General features: G+C 41.5%; 1 protein-coding gene across 1 annotated transcript; it reads left to right on the forward strand.

Moving 5' to 3' along the window:
* The first annotated feature begins 2,569 nt into the window (after window positions 1–2,569).
* On the forward strand, window positions 2,570–24,653 carry LOC104231805 (polyubiquitin 3). Its single transcript, XM_070174095.1, has 2 exons — window positions 2,570–3,128; window positions 24,250–24,653. The coding sequence occupies exons 1-2, from the start codon at window positions 2,570–2,572 to the stop codon at window positions 24,609–24,611; spliced, it is 921 nt and encodes a 306-aa protein (XP_070030196.1). The 3' UTR covers window positions 24,612–24,653.
* Window positions 24,654–25,807: the final 1,154 nt, after the last annotated feature.

Here is a 25,807-nt window from a genome sequence, read left to right on the forward strand (position 1 = left end):
GACAATTCTTTCAGGTTTGGAGCTCGCGGTCGCGGTCCGGGCGCGGTCATTACCCAGTGTACTGCCTCAGTCCGCATCCAGGTCCGCGGTCGCGGTTTCAACCGCGTTTTGCACCCTATTCCGTTCGAAATTTGGAAACATATAAAATATAAAAGTTGTAGCTCTTTGCGTTAGATTTCCAACCATATATTATATAGACCAAATGGAGGTCTGAGCAAAACATTATGTGTATTTTATTAGACAGTGCACAATATACCTATTCGATTCTTCATTTCGTTGCTCTATCATCCGTTGATCCCCGAATATGATCCTGGCTTAATTCCTTGGGCTTTTACTCAGACTTCAAAGTTCCAAATCACTTGAATTCATTCCATAACATCTACATAGCTCGAAATCACTCCTACAAGGCATAAAACACACAATTAGTGCAAAATACTAGCGATTAAAGCTCAAACTCAGTGCAGTAAATTAGAGTGTAATAAGCGACTAGAATACATAATTATAGTATATCATCATAATTCATCTCAAAATCAATAAGAATCTCCTCTCTCTACTTTTCTCACAAATTTGGATTTGTATTTCGGATTTGCCCAAACTATGCCTATCCTGTAACTACGTTCGCAAGAGGAGAAGCCTAAATGCCTAATCAATTGCTTAACCGTGTCTTCTAGGATAGCCCGACCGAAGAAATAGCATAAGCGCTTAGGGCATCTCCAACCTTTACCCCATTTTTGGTCCCCAAAATGGGGATTTCTCCACCATTTTTGGTCCCCAAAATGGGGATTTCCCCACCATTTTGGGGACAACTTACTCCAACCATTCGCCCATTTTCTTTCCCAAATGTTTTTATTTCTTATTTCTCTTCTATATTATATTATTATCTTTTATTTCAATTTTATTTTTTTAATTTTCATTAAACAAATTCCATTTTTTATTTTTATTAATTTGTAATTTCCATTAAAACAATTCCATAAAATTTTAAATAATATAATTTATAAGCAACTATTATAGATTAACTAATAATTCAAATAAAAGTGAAATCATTGCAACATCTAATATTTTATATTTGCACAATTCATTTTTTGAGATAATTATATATTGTTTGTACAATTATAACTTATAATAAAATTAACTTACAATTTTACATAAAAATAATAAATGCACAAAAATTAATTTATCAAAATTATATACCAAAGTTAAGATGTAAAATTAATATTATAAAGACATTACATAAACATAATTAGAATATATATATAAAGAGATAAATTAAAAGATTAAATAATAAAATAATAAAAAATAATAATGAATAGTAATGAGGGAGATAAATAGTGTACCCCATATTTGAGGGAATACTATTCATCCCCATTTTGGGAACAAAAATAGAGAGGGTTGGAGCTAAATTGCCTTAGCCGCAAGTGCTTTATGACGGCAAACGCTTCCTATAAATACAGATCCCATTTTCGACCTAATCCCAACTCATCATACTTTGCTCTAATCCTCTAAGAAAACTATCCCTCTCATTCTCTCTATCTCCTCTCGTGTACTTCTCTCAAGGTAAATAATCTGTCTTTCTATTAATTCAATCATTTGTTGAAGACGTTTAAATTTACGCGAATTAGTGTATTCTATTAATATCTGAACAAAATTGTCCCTTTTTGGACGTTGATCGGCATATCTGCCCCCGATTAATCAAATTTAGAACAATCTTTAATTGATGATACATGCCTTTTCTGTTCAATAGTATGTATTTGAAACTATTTTGATGTTATATCATTGGTTTTCCTTGTTTTGATGGATGTTTGTTAGTTTTTTTATAGGAATTGTTAATTGTGACCTAGCTAGGATTTCTTCAGTCAAATTGAATTAGATCCTAAAAATTTTACAAGTTTAAAGATTGATTTTTGTTTGCAAAAGAGGCCTTACTAATCTCTGGGATTTTGGATTTATTTATTCTCGCATGGGCAATATATAACAATTCTGTTCTACTTATGTAGATTTTGAACTATTTCCTATTTGGTAGCTATGGTTTTATGCTTTTAGTGTTTTGTTGAGTTGTTTGAATGATTGATTGTTCGAGGGAATGAACTTTGTTTAAAGTATCCAAAAATTGGATGTTAAATTTTTTTTAAGCTTATGTTACTTATGGCTGTAGAAAATGAGGGTGATTGAATTTTCCTTCTTTGATTTATCTCTTGTCTTCTACTAGCTATTTGGTAGCACCATTTAGCTGTCTTTGGAATGCTGCTTTCCCTTTATTACGAATCCTAATCAATTAGGATTCGTTTTGTTACACTCTCCTACCTGCAGTTGGGTAGGTTGATTTTGTTTCTCCTTCAATTTGTTTCATTGGATGACGTTTATTCCTAAACTAAGAACATCTAGGAGTCATCTCAATGTTATGAGAGTTTATATATGGGTGGTTTGCTTCTACGATCTTGATCACCAATAAGCTCCCAACTTTTGCCCTTGTAGAACTTTTTTGGGGACTTTGGGAGCCTGCTAGTTTTTTCATCCCCTTTTTAGGTAGATCTTGATTTGAAATTAAGTTGTGTTTTTCAATATATTTCAGATGCAGATCTTTGTTAAGACACTCACTAGAAAGACTATTACTCTTGAGGTCGAGAGTTCTGACACCATTGACAATGTCAAAGCTAAGATTCAGGACAAGGAAGGTATTCCTCCAGATCAGCAGAGGCTGATCTTTACCAGAAAACAGCTTCAAGATGGCCGAACTCTTGCTGACTACAACATCCAAAAGGAGTCTACCCTCCACCTTGTCCTCCGTCTCTGCGGTGGTATGCAAATCTTTGTTAAAACTCTGACCGGAAAGACTAGTACGCTTAAGGTCGAGAACTCAGACACCATTGACAATGTCAAGGTAAAGATCCAGGATAAAGAGGGTATTCCTCCTGATCAACAAAGGTTGATTTTTGCTGGCAAGCAACTTGAAGATGATAGAACTCTTGCTGACTACAACATCCAGAAAGAGTCCACCCTTCGCCTTGTCCTCCGCCTTTGTGGTGGCATGCAGATCTTTGTCAAGACGCTTACCGGCAAGACAATCACCCTTGAAGTTGAAAGTTCAGATACCATTGACAATGTTAAAGTAAAGATCAAAGACAAGGAAGGTATTCCTCCAGACCAGTAGAGACTGATCTTTGCTGGGAAGCAACTTGAGGACGGGAGGACATTGGCAGATTACAACATTCAGAAAGAGTCAACCCTGAACCTTGTTCTTCGTCTTAGATGTGGCATGCAGATTTTTGTCAAGACTTTGATTGGGAATACAATAACTTTGGAGGTTGAGAGTTCTGATACCATTGACAATGTCAAAGCAAAGATCCAAGACAAGGAGGGTATTGTGACGATACGACCAGTCATCTCATGAATTACCGCTCCGTTATTCCCATTTCTACTTCTTTATGCCTCGTTATCCGCGTTTTATGTGATAGAGTTGATTAGTTTGCGTTCGGGGTGGATTTGGTAAGAAATGAGACACTTAGTCTCTTTTAGAAGGTTTAAGTTGGAAAGTCAACCGGATATTGACTTATGTGTTATAGGGCTCGGATGTTAGTTCCGATGGTTTGATTAGCTTCGGGAGGTGATTTATGACCTAGGAGTGTGATCAAAGTTAGTTTTGGAGGGCCGGTGTAGAATTAGGCTTGAATTGGCGAAGTTAGTATTTTGGCGATTTCTGGTTGGTAGGTGAAATTTTGATCCGAGGGTTGGAATGGAATTCTGAGAGTTGTTGTAGCTTCGTTATGTCAATTTTGATGTGTGTGCAAAATTTTAGGTTATTTGGACGTGGTTGTTTGGGCTTTTGATCGAAAGCGTATTTCGGAAGTTTTTAGAAAACTTAGGCTTGAATTCGATGTGAATTGATGGATTTGGTATTGTTTGAGGTGTTTTGTTGATTGGAACAAGTTTAAATGAGGTTTTAAGATGTGTTGGTGCTTTTGATTGAGGTCCCGGGGGCCTCGGGTGAGTTTCGGGTGGTCATTCGGACCATTTTGGAGTTTGAAAAGTTGCAGAAAATGCAGGTTCAGCAGTTGCAGGGAGTGGGTCTTCGCGTTCACGAAGAGTCAGAAGAGGTTGAGGGATTTTTGCCTTCGCGTTCGCGAAGGGTTTCCTAGTGGTGTATCGCGTTTGCGACAGGAGCCTCGCGATCGTGTAGAGGTCAGTTAGGGGGAGACCATTTTGCCCATCGTGTTTGCGATGGTAAGGACGTGTTTGCGAAGGGTGTTCATGTTAAAGCATCGTGTTCGCAAAGGAGAATTTTTGGTCAACGCGAAGTTGTGCTTCGCGAACGAGAGAGGTTGACCACATTCGCGAAGAAGGAATACCATAACTAGGCAGAAAGTTTATAAGTTATTTCATCCACGATTTTGAGTTATTTTCCTCCATAGTTAAGTATTTTGAGAGCCTTTTGAAGGTGATTAAAGAGGGTTTCAAGTAAAATTGATTGGAGGTAAGATTTTTGAACCTAAAACGTGATTTTATTGTGAAATTAACCTAGAAATTCATGGAATTTAAGCTAAAAATGGAAGAACTAGGGCTTGGGATTTTTGAACTTTTGAATTGGGATTTGAAGGACCATTTGAGGTTGGATTGGAGAACTTTTGATATGTATGAACTCGTGGGGTGATAATGAATCTAATGATGTGAAAATTTCTGAGTTTCGAGAAGTGGGCCAGGGGCTCGGGTTTTGCTAATTTCGGGATTTTCGATATTTTTCGATTGTTTTCACTTGGGTTTTGTTCCCTTAGCATATTGTGATGTAGTCGTTCTGATTTTTGGATAGATACGACGCACGTGGAGGCCAATTCGAGGGGCAAAGGCGTCGCGAGCTAGAGATTTTGCCGGTTCGAGGTGAGTAATGATTGTAAATGATGTCCTGAGGGTTTGAAACCCCGGATTGCACATCGTAGTGCTATATTGAGGTGAGACACGCGCTGGATGATAAGTGTGGGGTCTTTTACTACTGGGAATTGTGACTTGGTCCGTCGCGATTGATGATTTTACCGCGTATTTGACTGAAATTTATTTGTTATCATCACGATTTGGGCTGATTGCCATATTTGGGCTTCGTGCCAACTATTTTAACCCTTCGGGGATTTTTATCACTATTTCCTCACTGCGTTGACTTATTATTTGAACTCAGTCCTGTTGATGTCTACTGTTTTACAAACTCAACCACTTTTACTCAGATTTGAAAACTTATATGATATTTCTAAATGATGCTTTGGGCTGAGAACTACTGTTTTACTAATGCCCGAGGGGCTTGTGATGATTTTCGGACTGAGTGAGGCCGAGGGCCAAATATGAGGATATGTTGAGTGATGTGAGGCCGAGTGCCGAGTGATGTGAGGCCGAGTGCCGAGTGATGTGAGGCCGAGTGCCGAGTGATGATACAACGAGGTGGTTTGATATAGCGCTTGGGCCGTAAGGGGCCCCTCTGGAGTCTGCACACCCAAAGTGAGTGCGAGTACCCATTATGATCTGAGAGTGAGCCCGAGGGGCTGATACTATTCTGAGTGATTGATACTGAGCCCGAGGGGCTGATACTGTTCTGAGCGATTGATACTGTGCCCGAGGAACGAATTTCTACTTGTTATTTACCTATTAAATTACCTTTTTTACTTGTTTTAAAAAGGGATATCATTTGATTTCTTCACTGATTTACTGCTTTAAGTGATTTTACTGCTTGATATAGAATTGCTTTGTGCCTTTACGTGTTTTCATACTTTCAGCCATTATTTATAATTATTACTCATTGAGTCGGAGTACTCACATTAGTCCCTACACCATGTGTGCAGATTCAGGCTTCGCAGAGTCTGCTCTTGAGTGTTGATTCTCCCAGTCCAGGCAGTGATTCAGAGACTACGAGGTAGTTGTTGGCGTTCGCAGCCCCGTGCCTCCCTTATCTTATCATTTTCATATTTTTAGAACTATTGTATCGAATTTAGTGGTCAGTAGACTTGTATCCGGATTTCTTAGTTGCTCATGACTTGTGACACCCAAGTTTGGGCTGTGTCGGGATAGTTTCTGTTGTTAGTATCATTAAATTCCGCAATTTATGGATATTAGATTATGTTTTATTGCCGTTTATGATAATTAATTGTTGAAAAGAGATGTTCCATTTTGGTCTGGATTGCCTTGTCTTCACGAGAGGCGCCATCACGACCGGGTTCAGGAATTGGGTCGTGACAAGTTGGTATCAGAGCCTAGGTTACATAGGTCTCACGAGTCTTGAGCGGGTTTAGTAGAGTCTCGCGAATCGGTACGGAGACGTCTGTATTTATCCTCGAGAGGCTGCAGAACCTTTGTAGGAAAACTTCATATTCTTGAAACTCTTGTCGTGCGAACTTGTTGGTCCGAGTACTAAACTTCTGTTATTCCATTCTCTCACAGATGGTGTGGACGCGAGCTACCGGACGAGGTAGACGACGACCAGTGCCACCCACTGAGGCCACCAGAAGTCATGGATGCGGTCGTGGTCGTGGCAGAGGCAGAGCAGCGGGGGCAGCACCTGTATATCCACCAGCTGCCCTAGCTCCGGATTAGGCTCTAGCTATGGATGCTCCAGCAACACCAGTTTAGGCACCAGCTGTGCCCATCGTGATTCCGGGTCTTCAAGATGCCTTGGCATAGATCTTATTAGTTTGCACTGGCTTGGCTCAGGAAGTTTCAGCCACTATAGCAGCAGCTACTTCACAGGCCGGGGAGGCAATCAAACCCCCGCTGCTCGCATACCTGAGCAGGTAGTGCAGGGACTACAGATACCGAGGGCACCCCCAACTCAGCCGGTTGCTCCAGCTCAGGAGTTTGTTATGCCAGTTATGCCGGATGATGAGTAGTGTCATCTTGAGTGGTTTGGTAGACTCCAGCCTTTGTCATTCAGTAGTGCTGAGGGCGAGGATGCCCAGGGTTTTCTTGATAAGTGTCAGCGGATGCTCCGTACGACATGGATTCTTGAGACTAGTGGTGTGGCATTTACCACCTTTCAGTTTACTGGGGCTCCCTTCACATGGTGGGAGGCGTAGGCTAGTTAGAGCAGCGCCCCTTACTTGGCATGAGTTCTCCACTCTCTTCTTGGAGAAGTATGTACTGCGGTCTCGCAGAGAGGAGTTGCGTAGGTAGTTTGAGTGGTTGCGATAGGGGGATATGACTGTGTCACAGTATGAGTCGAGGTTTTCTGAGTTGGCTCGTCATGCCGTTTGGATTCATCCCGACAGATCGTGAGAGGATCAAGATATTTGTTGATGGCCTTAACTATCATCTCCGTATTCTTATGACCCGAGAGAGGGTGTTGGGTGCTACGTTTGAGGAGGTGATCGATATCGCTCGCGAGATTGAGACGGTTCTCCGTTAGGATCGAGAGGAGAGGGAGGCCAAGAGGCCTCGAGGATCGGGCAGTTATAGTGGTGCTCCTTTGAGGGGCCAGTTTCAGTATGGTTGAGGTTGTTCTTTCAGGCCTGCTCAGTTAGCCTGCCCAGAGTATTACAGGGCATCTTCAGGTCGTGGTTATCATGGGTCACAGCAGGGTCAACCTTCACTCAGCGCCCTTCCAGCCCAGAGTTCATCTCGCGCCTCGTTAGCTCAGGGTTCTTCTATGCCGAGTGCATCAGCTGGTCACTCCGATATGAGGGATTCCCTTCAGTCCCCTTCTCCAGCACCTGGGAGTTGTTTTGAGTATGGAGAGTTTGGACATGTGTGGAGACAATGTCCTCGTCGTATTGCTAGTTCATCTCAGTAGAGGGGTCAACTCTCGACTTCTGCTCCAGTTACCTCACCACCCACACAGCCAGCTAGGGGTGGAGGTCAGGCAGCCAGGGTCGCCCCAGAGGGGGAGGTCGATCAGGGGGTGGTCATGCCCGTTTCTATGCACTTCTAGGTAGGCCAGATGCTATTGCTTCAGATGCTGTCATTACAGGTATTGTTTCAGTTTGCCACAGAGATGCCTCTGTATTATTTGATCCCGGTTCCACCTTTTCTTATGTGTCATCATACTTTGCTCGTTATTTAGGTCTGCCCCGTGAGTTTCTTACTTTACCTGTTCATGTATCTACCCCGGTGGGTGATACTGTTGTTGTAGACCGTGTGTACCGGTCATGTGTGGTGACTATTGGGGGTCTGGAGACCCAAGTAGATTTATTGCTATGGAGCATGGTGGATTTTGATGTCATTTTGGGCATGGATTGGTTGTCTCCGTGTTGTGCTATTCTGGACTGTCATGCTAAGACAGTCACTTTGGCTATACCGGGTGTACCGCGGATCGAGTGGCGTGGTGTGACTGATTATGTTCCTAGTAGAGTTATATCTTTCTTGAAGGCCCAACGTATGGTTGGGAAGGGTTGTCTTTCATATCTAGCGTTTGTGAGGGATGTTGGAGCTGAGACTCCTAGTATCGATTCTGTTCCAGTTGTGAGGGATTTTCCCGATGTGTTTCCTGTAGACCTGTCGGGCATGCCACCGGATAGGGATATTGATTTTGGTATTGACCTGGTGCCGGTCACTCAGCCCATTCCTATTCTGCCTTATCGTATGGCACCAACAGAGTTGAAGGAATTAAAAGAACAGCTTCAGGAACTCCTAGATAAGGGGTTCATTCGGCCTAGTGTGTCACCTTGGGGTGCACCGGTATTGTTTGTGAAGAAAAAGGATGGCACGATGAGAATGTGCATTGATTATAGGCAATTTAACAAAGTAACAATTAAGAACAAGTATCCTTTGCCTCGCACTGATGATTTATTTGATCAGCTTCAGGGAGCGAGAGTGTTCTCCAAGATTGATCTTCGTTCCGTTATCACTAGTTGAAAATTAGGGATTCAGATATTCTTAAGTCTGCCTTCAGGACCAGATATGGTCATTATGAGTTCCTTGTGATGTATTTCGAGCTAACCAATGCCCCAGTAACATTCATGCATTTGATGAACAGTATGTTCCGGCCTTATCTTGATTCGTTCGTTATAGTATTCATTGATGATAATCTAGTATACTCTCGTAGCCAGGAGGAGCACGCGGAGCATTTGAGAGTTGTGTTGTAGATATTGAGGAAGGAGAAGCTTTATGCAAAATTCTCCAAGTGTGAGTTTTGGCTCAGTTCAGTGGCTTTCTTGGGACACGTGGTGTCCAACGAGGGTATTCAGGTTGATCCAAAGAAGATAGAGGCAGTTCAGAGTTTGCCTAGACTGTCCTCAGCCACAAAGATTCGTAGCTTTCTTGGGTTGGCATGCTATTATAGCCGGTTTGTTCAGGGATTCTCATCCATTGCATCGCCCTTGACCAAGTTGACTCAGAAGGGTTCTCCATTTGTATGGTCGGATGAGTGTGAGGAGAGCTTTCGGAGGCTCAAGACATCTTTGACCACAACTTCAGTATTGGTTTTGCCATCAGCTTCAGGTTCATATACCGTATACTGTGATGCTTTTTGGGATTGGTTGTGTATTGATGCAGGAGGGTAGAGTTATTGCTTATGCTTCTCGTCAGTTGAAGCCTCATGAGAAGTTCATGATTTGGAGTTGGCCGCCATAGTTCATGCATTGAAGATTTGGAGGCATTACTTGTATGGTGTATCTTGTGAGGTATTCACTGATCATCACAATCTTCAGTATTTGTTCAAGCAGAAAGATCTTAATTTGAGGCAGCGGAGATGGTTAGAGTTGCTTAAGGATTATGATATCACTATATTGTACCATCCGGGAAAGGCCAATGTGGTAGTCGATGCTTTGAGCCGAAAGGCAGTGAGTATAGGGAGTTTGGCATACATCCCAGTTGAGAAGAGACCTCTTGCAGTTGGTGTTCAGGCCTTGGCCAATTGGTTCGTGAGGTTGAATATTTCGGAGCCCAGTCGGGTGTTGGCATGTATGGTTTCTCGGTCTTCCTTATATGATCGCATCAGAGAGCGCCAGTATGATGATCCGCATTTGCTTGTACTTAAGGACAGAGTTCAGCATGATGATTCCAGAGATGTGACCATCGGTGACGATGGTGTGTTGAGGATGTAGGGCCGGATTTGTGTTCCCAATGTGGATGGGCTTATAGAGTTGATTCTGGAGGAGGCCCATAGCTCGCGGTATTCTATCCATCCGGGTGCCGCAAAGATGTATCAGGATTTGAGGCAGCACTATTGGTGGAGAAGAATGAAGAAAGATATTGTGGGATTTGTAGCTCGGTGTCTCAATTGTCAGCAGGTGAAATATGAGCATCAAAGATCGGGGGGCTTGCTTCAGCAGATGATTATTCCTGAGTGGAAGTGGGAGAGGATCACTATGGACTTTATGGTTGGACTTCCCCAGACTTTGAAGAAGTTTGATGCTATTTGGGTGATTGTGGATCGGCTGACCAAGTCTGCGCACTTCATTCATCTGTGTACTACCTATTCTTCAGAGCGGTTGACAGGGATTTATATCCGGGAGATTGTTCGGTTGCATGGTGTTCCGGTTTCCATCATCTCAGATAGAGGTACTCAGGTTACTTCGCAGTTTTGGAGAGCCGTGTAGAGAGAGTTGGGTACCCAGGTAGAGTTGAGCACAACATTTCATCCTCAGACGGACGGACAGTCTGAGCATACTATTCAGATATTGCAGGACATTTTGTGTGCTTATGTTATTGATTTTGGAGGTTCATGGGATAAGTTTTTGCCGCTTGCATAGTTCGCCTACAACAACAACTACCAGTCGAGTATTCAGATGGCTCCGTATGAGGCTTTGTATGGGAGGCGGTGTAGATCTCCAGTTGGGTAGTTCGAGCCCGGCAAGGCTAGACTATTGGGGACAGATTTGGTTCAGGATGCCTTAGAGAAGGTGAAGGTGATTCAGGAGAGGCTTCGTACAGCGCAGTCGTGACAGAAGAGTTATGCGGATCGGAAGGTTCGAAATGTATCCTACATGGTTAGTGAGAAGGTCTTGTTGAAGGTTTCTCCCATGAAGGGTGTTATGAGATTTGGAAAAAAGGAAAGTTGAGTCTGCGGTTCATTGGGCCTTTTGAGGTGCTTCGGAGGATTGGGGAGGTGGCTTATGAGCTTGCTTTGCCACCCAGCTTGTCGAGTGTGCATCCTGTATTTCATGTTTCTATGCTCTCGGGAGTATATTGGGGATCCGTCTCATGTTTTGGACTTCACCATGGTTCAGTTGGATGATGATTTGACCAATGATGTGGAGCTAGTAGCTATTTTGGGTCGTCAGGTTCGGAAGTTGAGGTCAAAGAATATAGCTTCAGTGAAAGTGCAGTGGAGAGGTCGGCCCATGGAGGAGGCTACCTGGGAGGCCGAGCGGGAGATGCGGAGTAGATATCCTTACATGTTTGAGGCTTCAGGTATGTTTCTTAACTCGTTTGAGGACGAACATTTGTTTAAGTTTGGGAGGATGTGATGACCCGGCCAGTTGTCTCATGAATTACCGCTTTGTTCTCCCCATTTTTGCTTCTTTATGCCTCTTTATCCGCATTTTATGTGATCGAATTGATTAGTTTGCGTTCGGGGTGGATTTGGTAAGAAATGAGACACTTAGTCTCTTTTAAGAAGGTTTAAGTTGGAAAGTCAATCAGATGTTGACTTATGTGTTAGAGGGCTCGGATGTGAGTTCTAATGGTTCGGTTAGCTTCGGGAGGTGATTTATGACATAGGAGTGTGATCAGAATTGGTTTTGGAGGGCCGATGTAGAATTAGGCTTGAATTGGCAAAGTTAGTATTTTGGCGATTTCTGGTTGGTAGGTGTGATTGTGATCCCAGGGTCGGAATGGAATTCTGAGAGTTGTTGTAGCTTCGTTATGTTAATTGTGACGTGTGTGCAAAATTTCACGTCATTCAGACGTGGTTTGGTTGGGTTTTTGATCGAAAGCGTATTTCGGAAGTTTTTATAAAACTTAGGCTTGAATTCGATGTGAATTTATGGATTTGGTGTTGTTTGAGATGTTTTGATGATTGGAACAAGTTTAAATGAGTCTTAGGATGTGTTGGTGCTTTTAGTTAAGGTCTCGGGGGGCCTCGGGTGAGTTTCAGGTGGTCATTCGGACCATTTTGGAGTTTGAAAAGTTGCAGAAAATGCAGGTTCAGTAGTTGCAGGGTTTTACTCTTCGCGTTCGCGAGTGGGTCTTCGCGTTTGCAAAGAGTCAGAAGAGGTTGAGGGATTTTTGCCTTCGCATTCGCGATAAGGGCTTCACGTTAGCGAAGGGTTGCCCAGTGGTGTATCGCATTTGCGACAGGAGCCTCGCGATCGCGCAGAGGTCGGTTAGGGGAGTCCATTTTGCCCATCGCGTTCGCGATGATAAGGACGCGTTCACGAAGGGTGTTCATGTTAAAGCATCGCGTTCCCGATGGGGTATCGCATTAGCGAAGGGGAATTTTTAGTCAACGTGAAGTTGTGCTTCGCGAACGCGAGAGGTTGACCGTGTTCGCGAAGAAGGAATATCAGAACTGGGCAGAAAGTTTATAAGTTATTTCATCCGCGATTTTGAGTTATTTTCCTCCATAGTTGAGTATTTTGAGAGCTTTTTGAAGGTGATTAAAGAAGGATTCAAGGAGAATTGATTGGAGGTAAGATTTTTGAACCTAAAACGTGATTCTATTGTGAAATTAACCTAGAAATTCATGGAATTTAAGCTAAAAGTGGAAGAACTAGGGCTTGGGATTTTTGATCTTTTGAATTGGGATTTGAAGGACCGTTTGAGGTCAGATTGGAGAACTTTTGATATGTATGAACCCATGGGGTGATAAGGAATCTAATGATGTGAAAATTTCTGAGTTTCGAGAAGTGGGCCCGGGGCTCAGATTTTGCTAATTTCGGGATTTTTGATATTTTTCGATTGTTTACGCTTGGGTTTTGTTCCCTTAGCATATTGTGATGTATTCGTTCTAATTTTTGGATAGATACGACGCGCGTGAAGGCCGATTTGAGGGGCAAAAGCGTCGTGAGCTAGAGATTTCGCCGGTTCGAGGTGAGTAATGATTGTAAATGATGTCCTGAGGGTTTGAAACCCTGGATTGCACATCGTAGTGCTATATTGAGGTGAGACACGCGCTAGATGATAAGTGTGGGGTCTTTTACTACTAGGGATTGTGACTTGGTCCGTCCCGATTGATGATTTTACCACGTATTTGATTGAAATTTATTTGTTAGCATCACGATTTGGGCTGATTGCCATATTTGGGCTTCGTGCCAACTATTTGAACCCTTCGGGGATTTTTATCACTATTTCCTCACTGTTTGACTTATTATTTGAACTTAGTCCTGTTGATGTCTACTGTTTTACAAACTCAGCCACTTTTACTCAGATTTGAACACTTATATGATATTTCTAAATGATATTTTGGGCTGAGAACTACTGTTTTACTAATGCCCGAGGGGCTTGTGATGATTTTCGAACTGAGTGAGGTCGAGGGCCATATATGAAGATATGTTGAGTGATGTGAGGCCAAGTGCCGAGTGATGATGCCACGAGGTAACTTGATATAGCGCTTGGGCCGTAAGGGGCCCCTCCGGAGTCTACACACCCACAGTGAGTGCGGGTACCCATTATAATCTGAGAGTGAGCCCGAGGGGCTGATACTGTTCTGAGTGATTGATACTGAGCCCGAGGGGCTGATACTGTACTGAGAGTGAGCCCGAGGGGCTGCTACTGTTCTGAGCGATTGATATTGTGCCCGAGGGGCGGATTTCTACTTGTTATTTACCTGTTAAATTACCTATTTTACTTGTTTTAAAAAGGGATATCATTTGATTTCTTCACTGATTTAATGCTTTAAGTGATTTTACTGCTTGATATGGAATTGCTTTGTGCCTTTACGTGTTTTCACACTTTCAGCTATTATTTATAATTATTACTTCACTGAGTCGGAGTACTCACATTACTCCCTACACCATGTGTGCAGATTCAGGCATCGCAAAGTCCGCTCCTGAGTGCTGATTCTCCCAGTCCAGGCAGTGATTCAGAGACTACGAGGTAGCTGTTGGCGTTCGCAGCCCCGTGCCTCCCTTATCTTATCATTTTCATGTTTTTAGAACTATTATATCGGATTTAGTGTTCAGTAGACTTGTATCCGGATTTCTTAGTTGATCATGACTTGTGACACCCCGGTTTGGGCTGTGTCGGGATGGTTTCTGTTGTTAGTATCTGTCACACCCCAACCTTGGGAGGTGTGGCTGGCCGATGCCCGAAGGCCCGAGCGAACCAACCATGAGATATGATCTGAAATATAATAACCTGCAGGCAGAAGAGCCCAACATGACACACACACACATATATATATATATATATATATATATATATATATATAACCTAGGCCAACAAGACTGCAACAACAGTATAAAAGCTATCCAGGAGGCTGATATGGCCATACGAAAAATATATATATATATATACAATGACCGCTAGTCTGCAAGCCTCTAAGAGTGTAAGACAATCTCAATAGGGCGGGACAAAGCCCCCGACATGCCCAAAACCACACATATACATCTGTAATAGTACCTATGGACTCAAAGTCAGCAACTCCGAAGAAGTGGAGTGCGAAACCCAATGCTGATCCTGGGGGTCCTACTGAGGAGGCACGCCGCTCTGTCTATTCGAACCTATGGGCATGAACAAAACGCATAAAAATGTGTCAGTACGAAATATGTACTAAATATGTAGGGCGACAAGTGTAACATGAAAAATGTAATTAACAAGAGAAGAGATATAGAGACAATTTGAATTCTGAAACTAGCCTCGGTAGGAAACTAAAATTCAACATGTATATAAATGTATGCTCGTGAAATCATCGTTCACTATTGCTACTTATAATATATGACATTATATAATAATAAATCCCTCTGTGGGGATATAATATCCATAACATACCCGGCCATAATAAAGGCTCGGTAGAATCGTACCCGGCCACGTGAAGCTCGGTAATCCCAACTGATCAGTGGTTACACAATATGTGTCATACCCGGCCGTCTATAGTGCGGCTCGGTAATGAAAGTAAATACATACATATACTAAATCATGAATTATATAGGTGCAATGCGAAACCAACCTTAAAAGACGTATTCTAAGAAGAGTCAAAGTGGCCTACCATCATTATTCCTCGACTATCATGGTTGTTGCTAAAATATTTAATTTTTTTTACTACAAGACAACAAGTACTAAGAACATGAGAGTTATGTATTATGAATACCTTTGAAGTAAGTGTTACTTATTCATGATTTATATGAACATCGAAAGGAGAACGAGTAAAAAGGCTAGAGTTCTTTTTAAGCAAGGAACAAGGAAATCTGAGAATTCATAGATATCCTCTAGAGTAAGAAATCTATGAGAAAGGATCAGGTCTAAGCATCTTTATAAGTTGAAGGTGAAATAACTCGAATCCGACGAGACAATTCGATAAACGTTTATTCAAATTCTAGTCATGCCGAAAAGTATAGCGAAAGCCTTACATACCTTGTTGATGGAGTTATATACTGTTTCCGAGACCTCGAAAGCCTTAGGAATGATTTCCTACATAATACAAACCATTCAAAATCAAATTCAAGCTCATAGCTTATATAATTCTTCATTTAGACGTTTACGCGAACAACTTGTGGCCATGAATTTGTAGACTCTTTTGTATATTAATTTCCCCCCAACACACCACCAAATTTTACTTTACTACATCTCCTCATCGACAGGATTCCATCCATGTCTTCACAGATCCATAAAACACAATAAAACCATATAGAACAGCCCCAACAATCAAGCCATATTAAGCGAGGTTTCTTAAAAATATCAAGAACATTTCTATAGAGGTTTCAACTCTTTCATAGGAATTCTTATGGTAGAAGTTTACAAAGATCAAAGAGGAAGTTAAATCATACCTTATGTGACCATAATTACTCAAAATTCGAAATTACTTCAAGGCGGAGTCTTGCTATGAAAAGTGAAACACCGAAGAATTCACGATTCCGAAGTTACCATGGTGTTCTCCATTTTGAGGATGACTAAATTGTTGTTATCATTGGCTCGATGGATGGGAGGAGTTTGAGAGGAAATCCCTAGGTGTTAGGTTATGTTTTGGAGAGGATAAAATGCAGGGGTTTCAGTTTTAAAGAGTGACTTAAATAATATTTTTTTAACTTAACCCGACTAAGCACACTGTTCCCGTAACAGTGTGCACCCCTATACAAAAAGGTTAATATCTCTCTACTCCGAAGTTGTATTAATGAACGGTTTATTGCATTGGAAACTAGACTCATAGACCTTCGATTTGGTATGTAGAACACACCATAAATCCCAGTATATTGAGAGAAAAGCTCATCAACAGTTTATCCAAATTCTAGTGAAATTTAAACTCATAACTTGCGGAGATCTTTGTCGAATTTTTAATCACAACTCAAATGACTTCCAATCTTAACGTATAACTATAGCATCATTTAAATATCTCATAGAAATTATCTTCCTATCGAATTAGCCCATTTACAGCATGATAACGCCGAATACACAAGGTGTAACATTCTTCCCTCCTTAAGAACATTCGTCCTCGTATGTTAACGGTTAACCTAACTTCTGAATTTTTTTTTAAGATTTCGCTAGAGTTTCCCCTATAAATAGGAGTATCCAAAACTTGTCATCAGCCCAAACATACATATCTAAGGCCACACAGGGCTACACATCATCATAATAACATCAACTTGGCCTCACACGACCATTTACTTATACAATAATGATAATAAGAAGGTTAGCCGTAACTTAATTACCTCAGTTGTCACTGGTTGATATCTGTGCAACACCTGCCATGTTTGTCTCAGGCATATCACCTGAAGACTCAAATAAATGAGGGTATCTGGACTTCATGTCCTCCTCGGCCTCCCATGTCATTTCCTCTACATTATTGCTCCTCCAAAGTACTTTTACTGAGGCTACCTCTTTAGTTCGTAGCTTACGGATTTGACGGTCAAGAATGGCAACAGGTATTTCTTCATATGACAAGTTCTCGGAAACTTCAATATCCTCAATAGGGCTGATGCAAGAAGGATCACCTAAGAATTTGCGAAGCATGGAAATGTGAAATGCCGGATGGATTGTTTCTAATTCCGGTGGCAGGTCAAGTTTGTAGGCTACTCGCCCAATTCTCTGAACAATCTGATATGGCCCGACATATCTAGGGCTGATTTTTCCCTTCTTTCCAAATCTCATTACACCCTTCATAGGCGACACTTTCAAGAATACCCAGTCTCCCACAGCAAATTCCAAGTCTCGACGTCGGTTATCTGAATATGATTTTTGTCGACTTTGAGCTGTACGCAACCTTTCCTGGATCAACTTTACCTTTTCTACAGCTTGATGTACCAATTCGGGTCATAGCAACTTTATCTCGCCAACATCAAACCAGCCAATATGAGATCTGCATTTCCTCCCATATAGTGCCTCATAAGGTGCCATCTGAATACTGGCGTGATAACTGTTATTGTAGGTAAACTCAATAAGCAGTAAATGATCTTCCCAACTTCTCTTGAAGTCTAAGAAACAAGCTCGCAACATATCTTCGAGTGTCTAAATAGTGCGTTCGGCTTGTTCGCCGGTCTGCGGATGAAATGATGTACTAAGGTTAATAAGAGTACCCAAACCTTCTTGAAAAGACCTCCAAAAATTAGCTGTAAATTGGGCACCTTTGTCAGATATAATAGAAAACGGAACTCTATGTAGCCGAACTATTTCCTTGATATATAGGCTCGCATAGTCTTCAGCTGAATAGGTGGTCCTAACTGGGAGAAAGTGAGCTGATTTCGTCAGCCTATCCACAATGACCCAAATAGAATTGAACTTACGGCGAGAATTGGGCAATCCTGTAATGAAATCCATATTAATCGATTCCCATTTCCAAGCTGGAATCTCAATATTTTGAAGTAGCCCTCCAGGTTTCTGGTGTTCAGTTTAACCTGCTGGCAGTTGGGACACTGAGCCACAAATGTGGCTATATCTTTCTTCATGTCATTCCACCAGTATAGCTGACGAAGATCATGATACATTTTGGTTGAACCAGGATGAACTGATTACCGAGACTGGTGCATCTCTGTCATAATTTGCTTACGAAGCTCCCCAACATTAGGTACACATCATCGGCCTTTATATTTTAGAATTCCATTATCAGATTGCTCGAACAACTGCTTCTTCTGAAAAGGGATGCTCTCTTTAATCTTGACTAGCTCCGGATCCTCAAATTGACGCATTTCTACCTCAGCTACCAGTGATGACCCCGCAATATTTTGGACTACTACACCCTGGTCACCTGTATCATGTAGCCGCACACTCAGGTTAGCCAATCGATATATCTCCTTAGTCATTTCTAATTTCCCAACTTCTACATGCTTCAAGCTGCCCATGGATTTGCGACTCAATGCATCAGCTACCACATTTGCTTTGCTCGGATGGTACAAAATATCCACATCATAGTCCTTCAGCAATTCAAGCCATCTCCTTTGTCTCAATTCAAGTCTTTCTGCTTAAATATATATTGTAAAATTTTGTGATCTGTATAGATATCCACATGAACACCATAAAGATAATGACGCCATATTTTCAAGGAAAATATAACGGCTGCTAACTCAATATCGTGAGTCGGATAATTGTATTCGTGCTTCCGCAACTGCCTCGAAGCATATGCAATAACTTTTCCATACTACATTAGAACATATCCCAATCCCACCCTGGATGCATCACAATATACCATATAATTTTCAGATCCCTCAGGAAGTGCTAGAACAGGTGCCGATGTTAAGCGTTTCTTCAACTCATGAAAGCTCCTTTCACATGCATCAGACCATTAGAACTTAACGGCTTTGTGTGTCAATTTTGTCATGGGAGCAGAAATAGAAGAGAAGTTCTCAGCAAATCTCCGATAATAACCAGCTAATCCCAAGAAACTACGAACTTCCGTAGGAGTTATGGGTCTAGGCCAATTTTGTACTGCTTCAATTTTCTGACCATCTACCTTAATACCTTCATCGGAAACGATATGCCCAAGGAAAGCCACTGAATTCAACCAAAAATCACATTTGGAGAATTTAGCATATAATTTCTAATTTTTCAAAGTCTGCAACACCACACGCAAATGATCCTCATGTTCTGCTTCTGATCGAGAATATACCAGAATATCATCAATGAAAACAATTGCAAATATATCTAGAAATGGCTTGAAAACTCGATTCATTAAATCCATGAAAGCTGTTGGCGCATTAGTAAGACCAAAAGACATCACAAGGAATTCATAATGGCCATATCTAGCCCGGAAAGCCATTTTTGGAATATTTCTCTCCTTAACTCGCAACTGGTGATAGCCGGATCGAAGGTCAAACTTTGAGAAATATTTGGCACCTTGCAACTGATCAAACAAATCATCAATTCTGGGTAAGGGGTACTTGTTCTTGATAGTCACTTTGTTGAGCTGACGATAGTCAATACACATTCTTAACGAACCATTCTTTTGACGAACAAACAACACTGGTGCACTCTAGGGAGATGTGTTGGGCCTGATAAAGTCCTTATTCAGAAGATCCTTCAACTAGGCTTTCAATTCTTTTAACTCAGCAGGAGCCATTCTGTATGGAGGAATAGATATTGGCTGAGTATCTGGAATCATATCAATAGCAAAGTCGATTTCTCTTTCTGGAGGAAGACCAGGAAGTTCATCAGGAAATACATCGGAAAATTCATTCATGACGGGAACCGATTGACGAGTTGGAGATTTCACCTCCATATCATGCACTCGTACCAAATGATAGATGTACCCTTTCAAAATCATCCTTCGAGCTTTAAGGTAAGAAATAAACTTTCCCTTAGGCGTTGCAGCATCACCTTTCCATTCAATAATAGGCTCACCTAGAAAATTAAAACGAACAATCTTTGTCCAGAAATCTACATTGGCATAACAAGAAGCCAACCAATCCATACCCATAATGATATCAAAATCAACCATTTCTAGCTCATGCAAATCAACTAACGTATGGCGGTCATGAATATTCACGTCACAACTTCGATATACCTATCTAACTACAACAGACTCACCCATTGGCGTAGATACCTCAAATGACTTATGCAACAATTCAGGCTCTCTATCCCATTTACTAGCAACAAAGGGGGAGATATACAACAATGTAGAACCAGGATCTATCAAGGCATACATATCGATAGAAAAGACGGATAGTATACCTGTAACCACGTCCGGAGATGACTCTAAATCCTGACGACTCGATAAAGCATATATGCAATTCTGCTGACCTCCTAAACCAGAAGCGCCAAATCTTCCCCTACCCCTGCCAGCTGATGTCTGCATACTCTGCCTAGGAGGACGTACCGAAGAAGAAGAAGAAGAAGACCCTGCAGATGCCGTCGGCTGAGCCATACCCCCTCCACCTGTCATCGGACAATGTTTCATAATATGACCTGGCTGTCCACATGCATCAGAACCCTGGCAACATGGTCCAAAATTATTTCGGCCACATCGATCACATCTAGGAAACTGAGGCCTCATCTGACTGAACTCGCCTCTAAACTGTGGACCTGGGGTACGTGAAGTCTGACCTGGACTAGAATAAGTGGTCTGATCATGTCGCTGTCCCTGAAACTGTGGCAGCACACTGGCTACTGGATAAGATTGATGCCGGGGAAACTGTGGCCTAAATCCACCTCGAAACTCTCCTATGTTACCTGCAAACCGCGCCCTCTTCTGCTGACCTCTATCATGCTCTCGATTGGCTCGTTGTTGCCTCTTGTGATCCTCTAGACCCTGTGCATATGCTTGAATATGGGCAATATCCATTACTTAGTTTAGAGAAGCTCTAGTGCACTCATTTATCAAATGTGCCCCCAAACCACTAACAAACTGGTGTACCTGATCACTCATATCAGCAACAATTGTAGGAGCATACCTATCCAAAGAGTTGAACGCCATGCTATATTCTCGAACGCTTATATTACCCTGTTCTAAGTGTAAGAACCTATCTCATCGGGCTCTTCGAAGCTCGATTGGCAAATATTGCTGTAAAAATGCCTCAGAGAACTCCTTCCATGTCACTGGTGGCACATTAGGCCCCCAAGTCTGCTTCTAAGTCTCATAGCATGTCACAGCAACATCACATAGTCTATAAGAAGTAAACTCCGCTGACTCAATATCCGTGGCATGTATAATTTGAAAGGTCCATTGCATAAGATCCAGAAAATCCTGTGGGTCAGCATTAGGATCAACCCCTGTAAATACTGGAGGATCCAAGTTGATAAAGTCCCGAACTCTCGCACTCACGGACCTATCAGCAATACCGAGGGTCTGGTGTTGGGCCTGGGAGGCCACTATTCGAGTCAGCAATTGTACATCACTCTGCATGTCTAGGTCCTGATCAGGAACAACTGGGAGAGGGACCGGATGTATGTTAGCTCCTCTACGCCCTTTCGGGAGTAGTGGGGGTGCTGCCCCGGAAGCCTGAGAATCAGCCTCATTCTGTGGCTCATGTTGATCTACATTAGCAGGTGGCACCTGACTTGTGCCCTCTCCCGCCTCCTCATCCAACCTTTGAATAAATTTCATAGCCACTTGTCATCTCGTAGTATTAGGAATCACTAAGAAGGTAAACAAAAAAAGAATTAGGAATGAACACTTATGATTAGGCTCTATTGCACGATCTAGATCAAGAAGAAAGTAATAATCCTAAATGCCCAATAGCCTCATGTTTATAAGTGTGGTGCACAACACACCATAAACAAGACTCTACTAGACACGACTTGCAGACTCCCTAGGATTGACCTGCTCTGATACCAAGTTTATCACACCCCAACCTTGGGAGGTGTGGCTGGCACCCGATGCCCGAAGGCCCGAGCGAACCAACCATGAGATATGAACTGAAATAGAATAACCCGCAGGCAGAAGATCCCAACACGACATATATATATATATATATATATATATAACCTAGGCCAACAAGGCTACAACAACAGTATAACAGCTATCCAGGAGGCCGATAGGGCCATACGAAAAATATATATATACAATGACCGCTAGTCTGCAAGCCTCTAAGAGTGTAAGACAATCTCAACAGGGTGGGACAAAGCCCCCGACATGCCCAAAACCACACATATACATCTGTAATGGTACCTATAGACTCAAAGTCAGCAACTCCGAAGAAGTGGAGTGCGAAACCCAACGCTGATCATAGGGGTCCTACTGAGGAGGCACGCCGCTCTGTCTATCCGAACCTATGGGCATGAACACAACGCATAAAAATGCGTCAGTACGAAATATGTACTGAATATGTAGGGAGACAAGTGTAACATGAAAAATGTAATTAACAAGAGAAGAGATATAGAGACAATTTGAATTCTGAAACTAGCCTCGGTAGGAAACTAAAATTCAATATGGATATAAATATATGCTCGTGAAATCGTCATTCACTATTGCTACTTATAATATATCACATTATATAATAATATATCCCTCTGTGGGGCTATAATATCCATAACATACCCGACCATAATAAAGGCTCGGTAGAATCGTACTCGGCCACGTGAAGCTCGGTAATCCCAACTGATCAGTGGTTACACAATATGTGTCATACTCGGCCGTCTATAGTGCGGCTCGGTAATGAAAGTAAATACATACATATACTAAATCATGAATTATATAGGTGCAATGCGAAACCAACTTTAAAAGACGTATTCTAAGAAGTGTCAAAGTGACCTACCATCATTATTCCTCGACTATCATGGTTGTTACTAAAATATTTAATTTTGTTTACTACGAGCCAACAAGTACTAAGAACATGAGAGTTATGTATTATGAATACCTTTGAAGTAAGTGTTACTTATTCATGATTTATATGAAAGTCGAAAGGAGAACGAGTAAAAAGGCTCTAGTTCTTTTTAAGCAAGGAACAAGGAAATCCGAGAATTCATAGATATCCTCTAGAGTAAGCAATCTATGAGAAATGATCAGGTCTAAGCATCTTTATAAGTTGAAGGTGAAATAACTCGAATCCGACGAGACAATTCGATAAACGTTTATTCGAATTCTAGTCATGCCGAAAAGTATAGCGAAAGCCCTACATACCTTGTCGATGGAGTTATATACTGTTTCCAAGACCTCAAAAGCCTTAGGAATGATTTCCTACATAATACAAACCATTCAAAATCAAATTCAAGCTCATAGCTTAAATAATTCTTCATTTAGACATTTACGCGAACAACTTGTGGCCATGAATTTGTAGACTCTTTTGTAGATTAATTTCCCCCCAACACACCACCAAATTTTACTTTACTACATCTCCTCATCAACAGAATTCCATCCATGTCTTCACAGATCCAAACAACACAATAAAACCATATAGAACAGCCCCAACAATCAAGCCATATTAAGAGAGGTTTCTTAAAAAAATCAAGAACATTTCTATAGAGGTTTCAACTATTTCTTAGGAATTCTTATGGTAGAAGTTTACAAAGATCAAAGAGGAAGTTAAATCATACCTTATGTGACCAGAATTACTCAAAATTCGAAATTACTTCAAGGCGGAGTCTTGCTATGAAAAGTGAAACACCGAAGAATTCACGATTCCGAAGTTACCATGGTGTTCTCCATCTTGAGGATGACTAAATTGTTGTTATCATTGGCTAGATGGATGGGAGGAGTTTGAGAGGAAATACCTAGGTGTTATGTTCTGTTTTGAAGAGGAAATCCCTAGGGTTTCAGTTTTAAAGAATGACTTAAATAAATTTTTTTTAACTAAATCCGACTAAGCACAATGTTCCCGTAACAGTGTGCACCCCTGTACGAAAAGGTTAATATCTCTCTACTCCGAAGTCGTATTAATGAACGGTTTATTGAGTTGGAAACTAGACTCGTAGACCTTCGATTAGGTAGGTAGAACACACCATAACTCCTAGTATATTGAGAGAAAAGCTCGTCAATATTTTATCCAAATTCCAGTGAAATTTAAACCCGTAACTTGCGGCGATCTTTGTCGAATTTTTAATCACAACTCAAATGACTTCCAATCTTAACGTATAACTATCGCATTATTTAAATATCTCATAGAAATTATCTTCCTATCGAATTAGCCTATTTACAGCATGATAACGCCGAATACACAAGGTGTAACAGTATCGTTAAATTCCGCAATTTATGGTTATTATATTATGTTTTATTGCCGTTTATGATAATTAATTGTTTAAAAGAGGTGTTCCGTTTTGGTCTGGCTGGCCTTGTCTTCACGAGAGGCACCATCACGACCGGGTTCGGGAATTGGGTCGTGACAGATATCCCGCCAGACCAGCAGCGTTTGATTTTTGCTGGTAAACAGCTGGAGGACGGTAGGACTATTGCGGACTATAACATCCAAAAGGAGTCGACTCTCCATTTGGTCTTGCGTTTGAGGGGAGGGATGCAGATATTTGTGAAGACATTGACTGGGAAGACAATCACCTTGGAGGTGGAGAGCTCAGATACCATTGACAATGTGAAGGCAAAGATACAGGATAAGGAAGGCATGCCACCAGATCAGCAGAGGCTTATCTTTGCTGGTAAGCAGCTTGAGGATGGCCGCACCCTTGCAGACTACAATATCCAGAAAGAGTCTACTCTTCATCTCGTGCTCAGGCTCCGTGGTGGAGACTTCTGAAATCATGTGCGCTAATGCTGCTTTTATGATGCCTGTGTCAATGTTGCTGCTTTGTTTTGTTCCAGAACTTTAGTTTTCCTCTTTTTTTCTGTTAAAAGACATCTCAGATTCTGTGTTGTTGTTTTCGCTGCTAATAAAGATTAGGCGCTACTTGGCTTTATATGTCTTGCTCTCCTTACTCAGTTATACTAAGCCCTGGGGAACTCCGAACTTCACTAAAAATCCCACGGGAAATGTGATAAGTTCAACTGCTGCCAACTACCAATTCTAGAAGCCCACCATTGTTGAAGCCACCAACCCATTCTAGAAGCCACCATTGTTGAAGCCTCCATTGTTGAATGAAGAATTCAACCACCAACCACCTTCTTTAAGGCTATAAATAGAGCCTTATGTTTTACACAGAAACATCAATCCAGAGAGATTGAAATACAATCCAGGAAGAGATTGTGAGAACAAAAAGAGAGTTTGGTGAGGTTTTTTTGTAGAGAGAAATTCTTGGTGTAAATTCTCTATAATTCTATTCTTGTGAAATAGAGTTGTTTTTCCTCCCAAATAATCTTCATATTGATCCGAGAATCACAACAAGTGGTATCAGAGCCTTCGATTCTGTGTTCATCGAGAAATATCGGAACACTGAAAATTTCAACCCGGATTTACGTTTTTTCGAAAACGTGATCTTCGGTGTGTTTTGATCATTTCATTAGATTCCTTGCGTCAATACGAATTCAACGCAATTTTCCGGAGGCCAAACAAAGCTAAAACGAAGAAGTTGTGGCAATTTTTTTTCTTCTGCCCAAGGAAGAAGATGATGAATAGGAACTGCCCAGTCAGCACCACATCATCATCCAGTCAGCGCCACATCATAATCCAGTCAGCGCCACGTCATCATCCAGTCAGCGCCACGTCATCATCCAGTCAGCGCCACATCAGCATCCAGTCATCATAAAATTTTAAGAAATTTATGAAATAACCCCTGAAGTTACTGAAATTGTAAATCTGCCCCACAAGTTCAGTATATTTTCGATTTAACCCCAAAAGTTTGGTGTAAATTTTGAAAATTTTCTGGAGGCCCTATTTTGACCCAAGAAGAGTCAATCCTACCATTTTTCACCATTCCGGACGTGTTGGTGAGTTCCGTTTGGTGAGATTCTGCTCCAAAATTTTGACCAAGCCATTTTAAAGACATAATAGAAGAG

The sequence above is a fragment of the Nicotiana sylvestris genome, chromosome 5 (assembly GCF_000393655.2).
Source record: "Nicotiana sylvestris chromosome 5, ASM39365v2, whole genome shotgun sequence".
NCBI classification, from domain to species: Eukaryota; Viridiplantae; Streptophyta; class Magnoliopsida; order Solanales; family Solanaceae; genus Nicotiana; species Nicotiana sylvestris.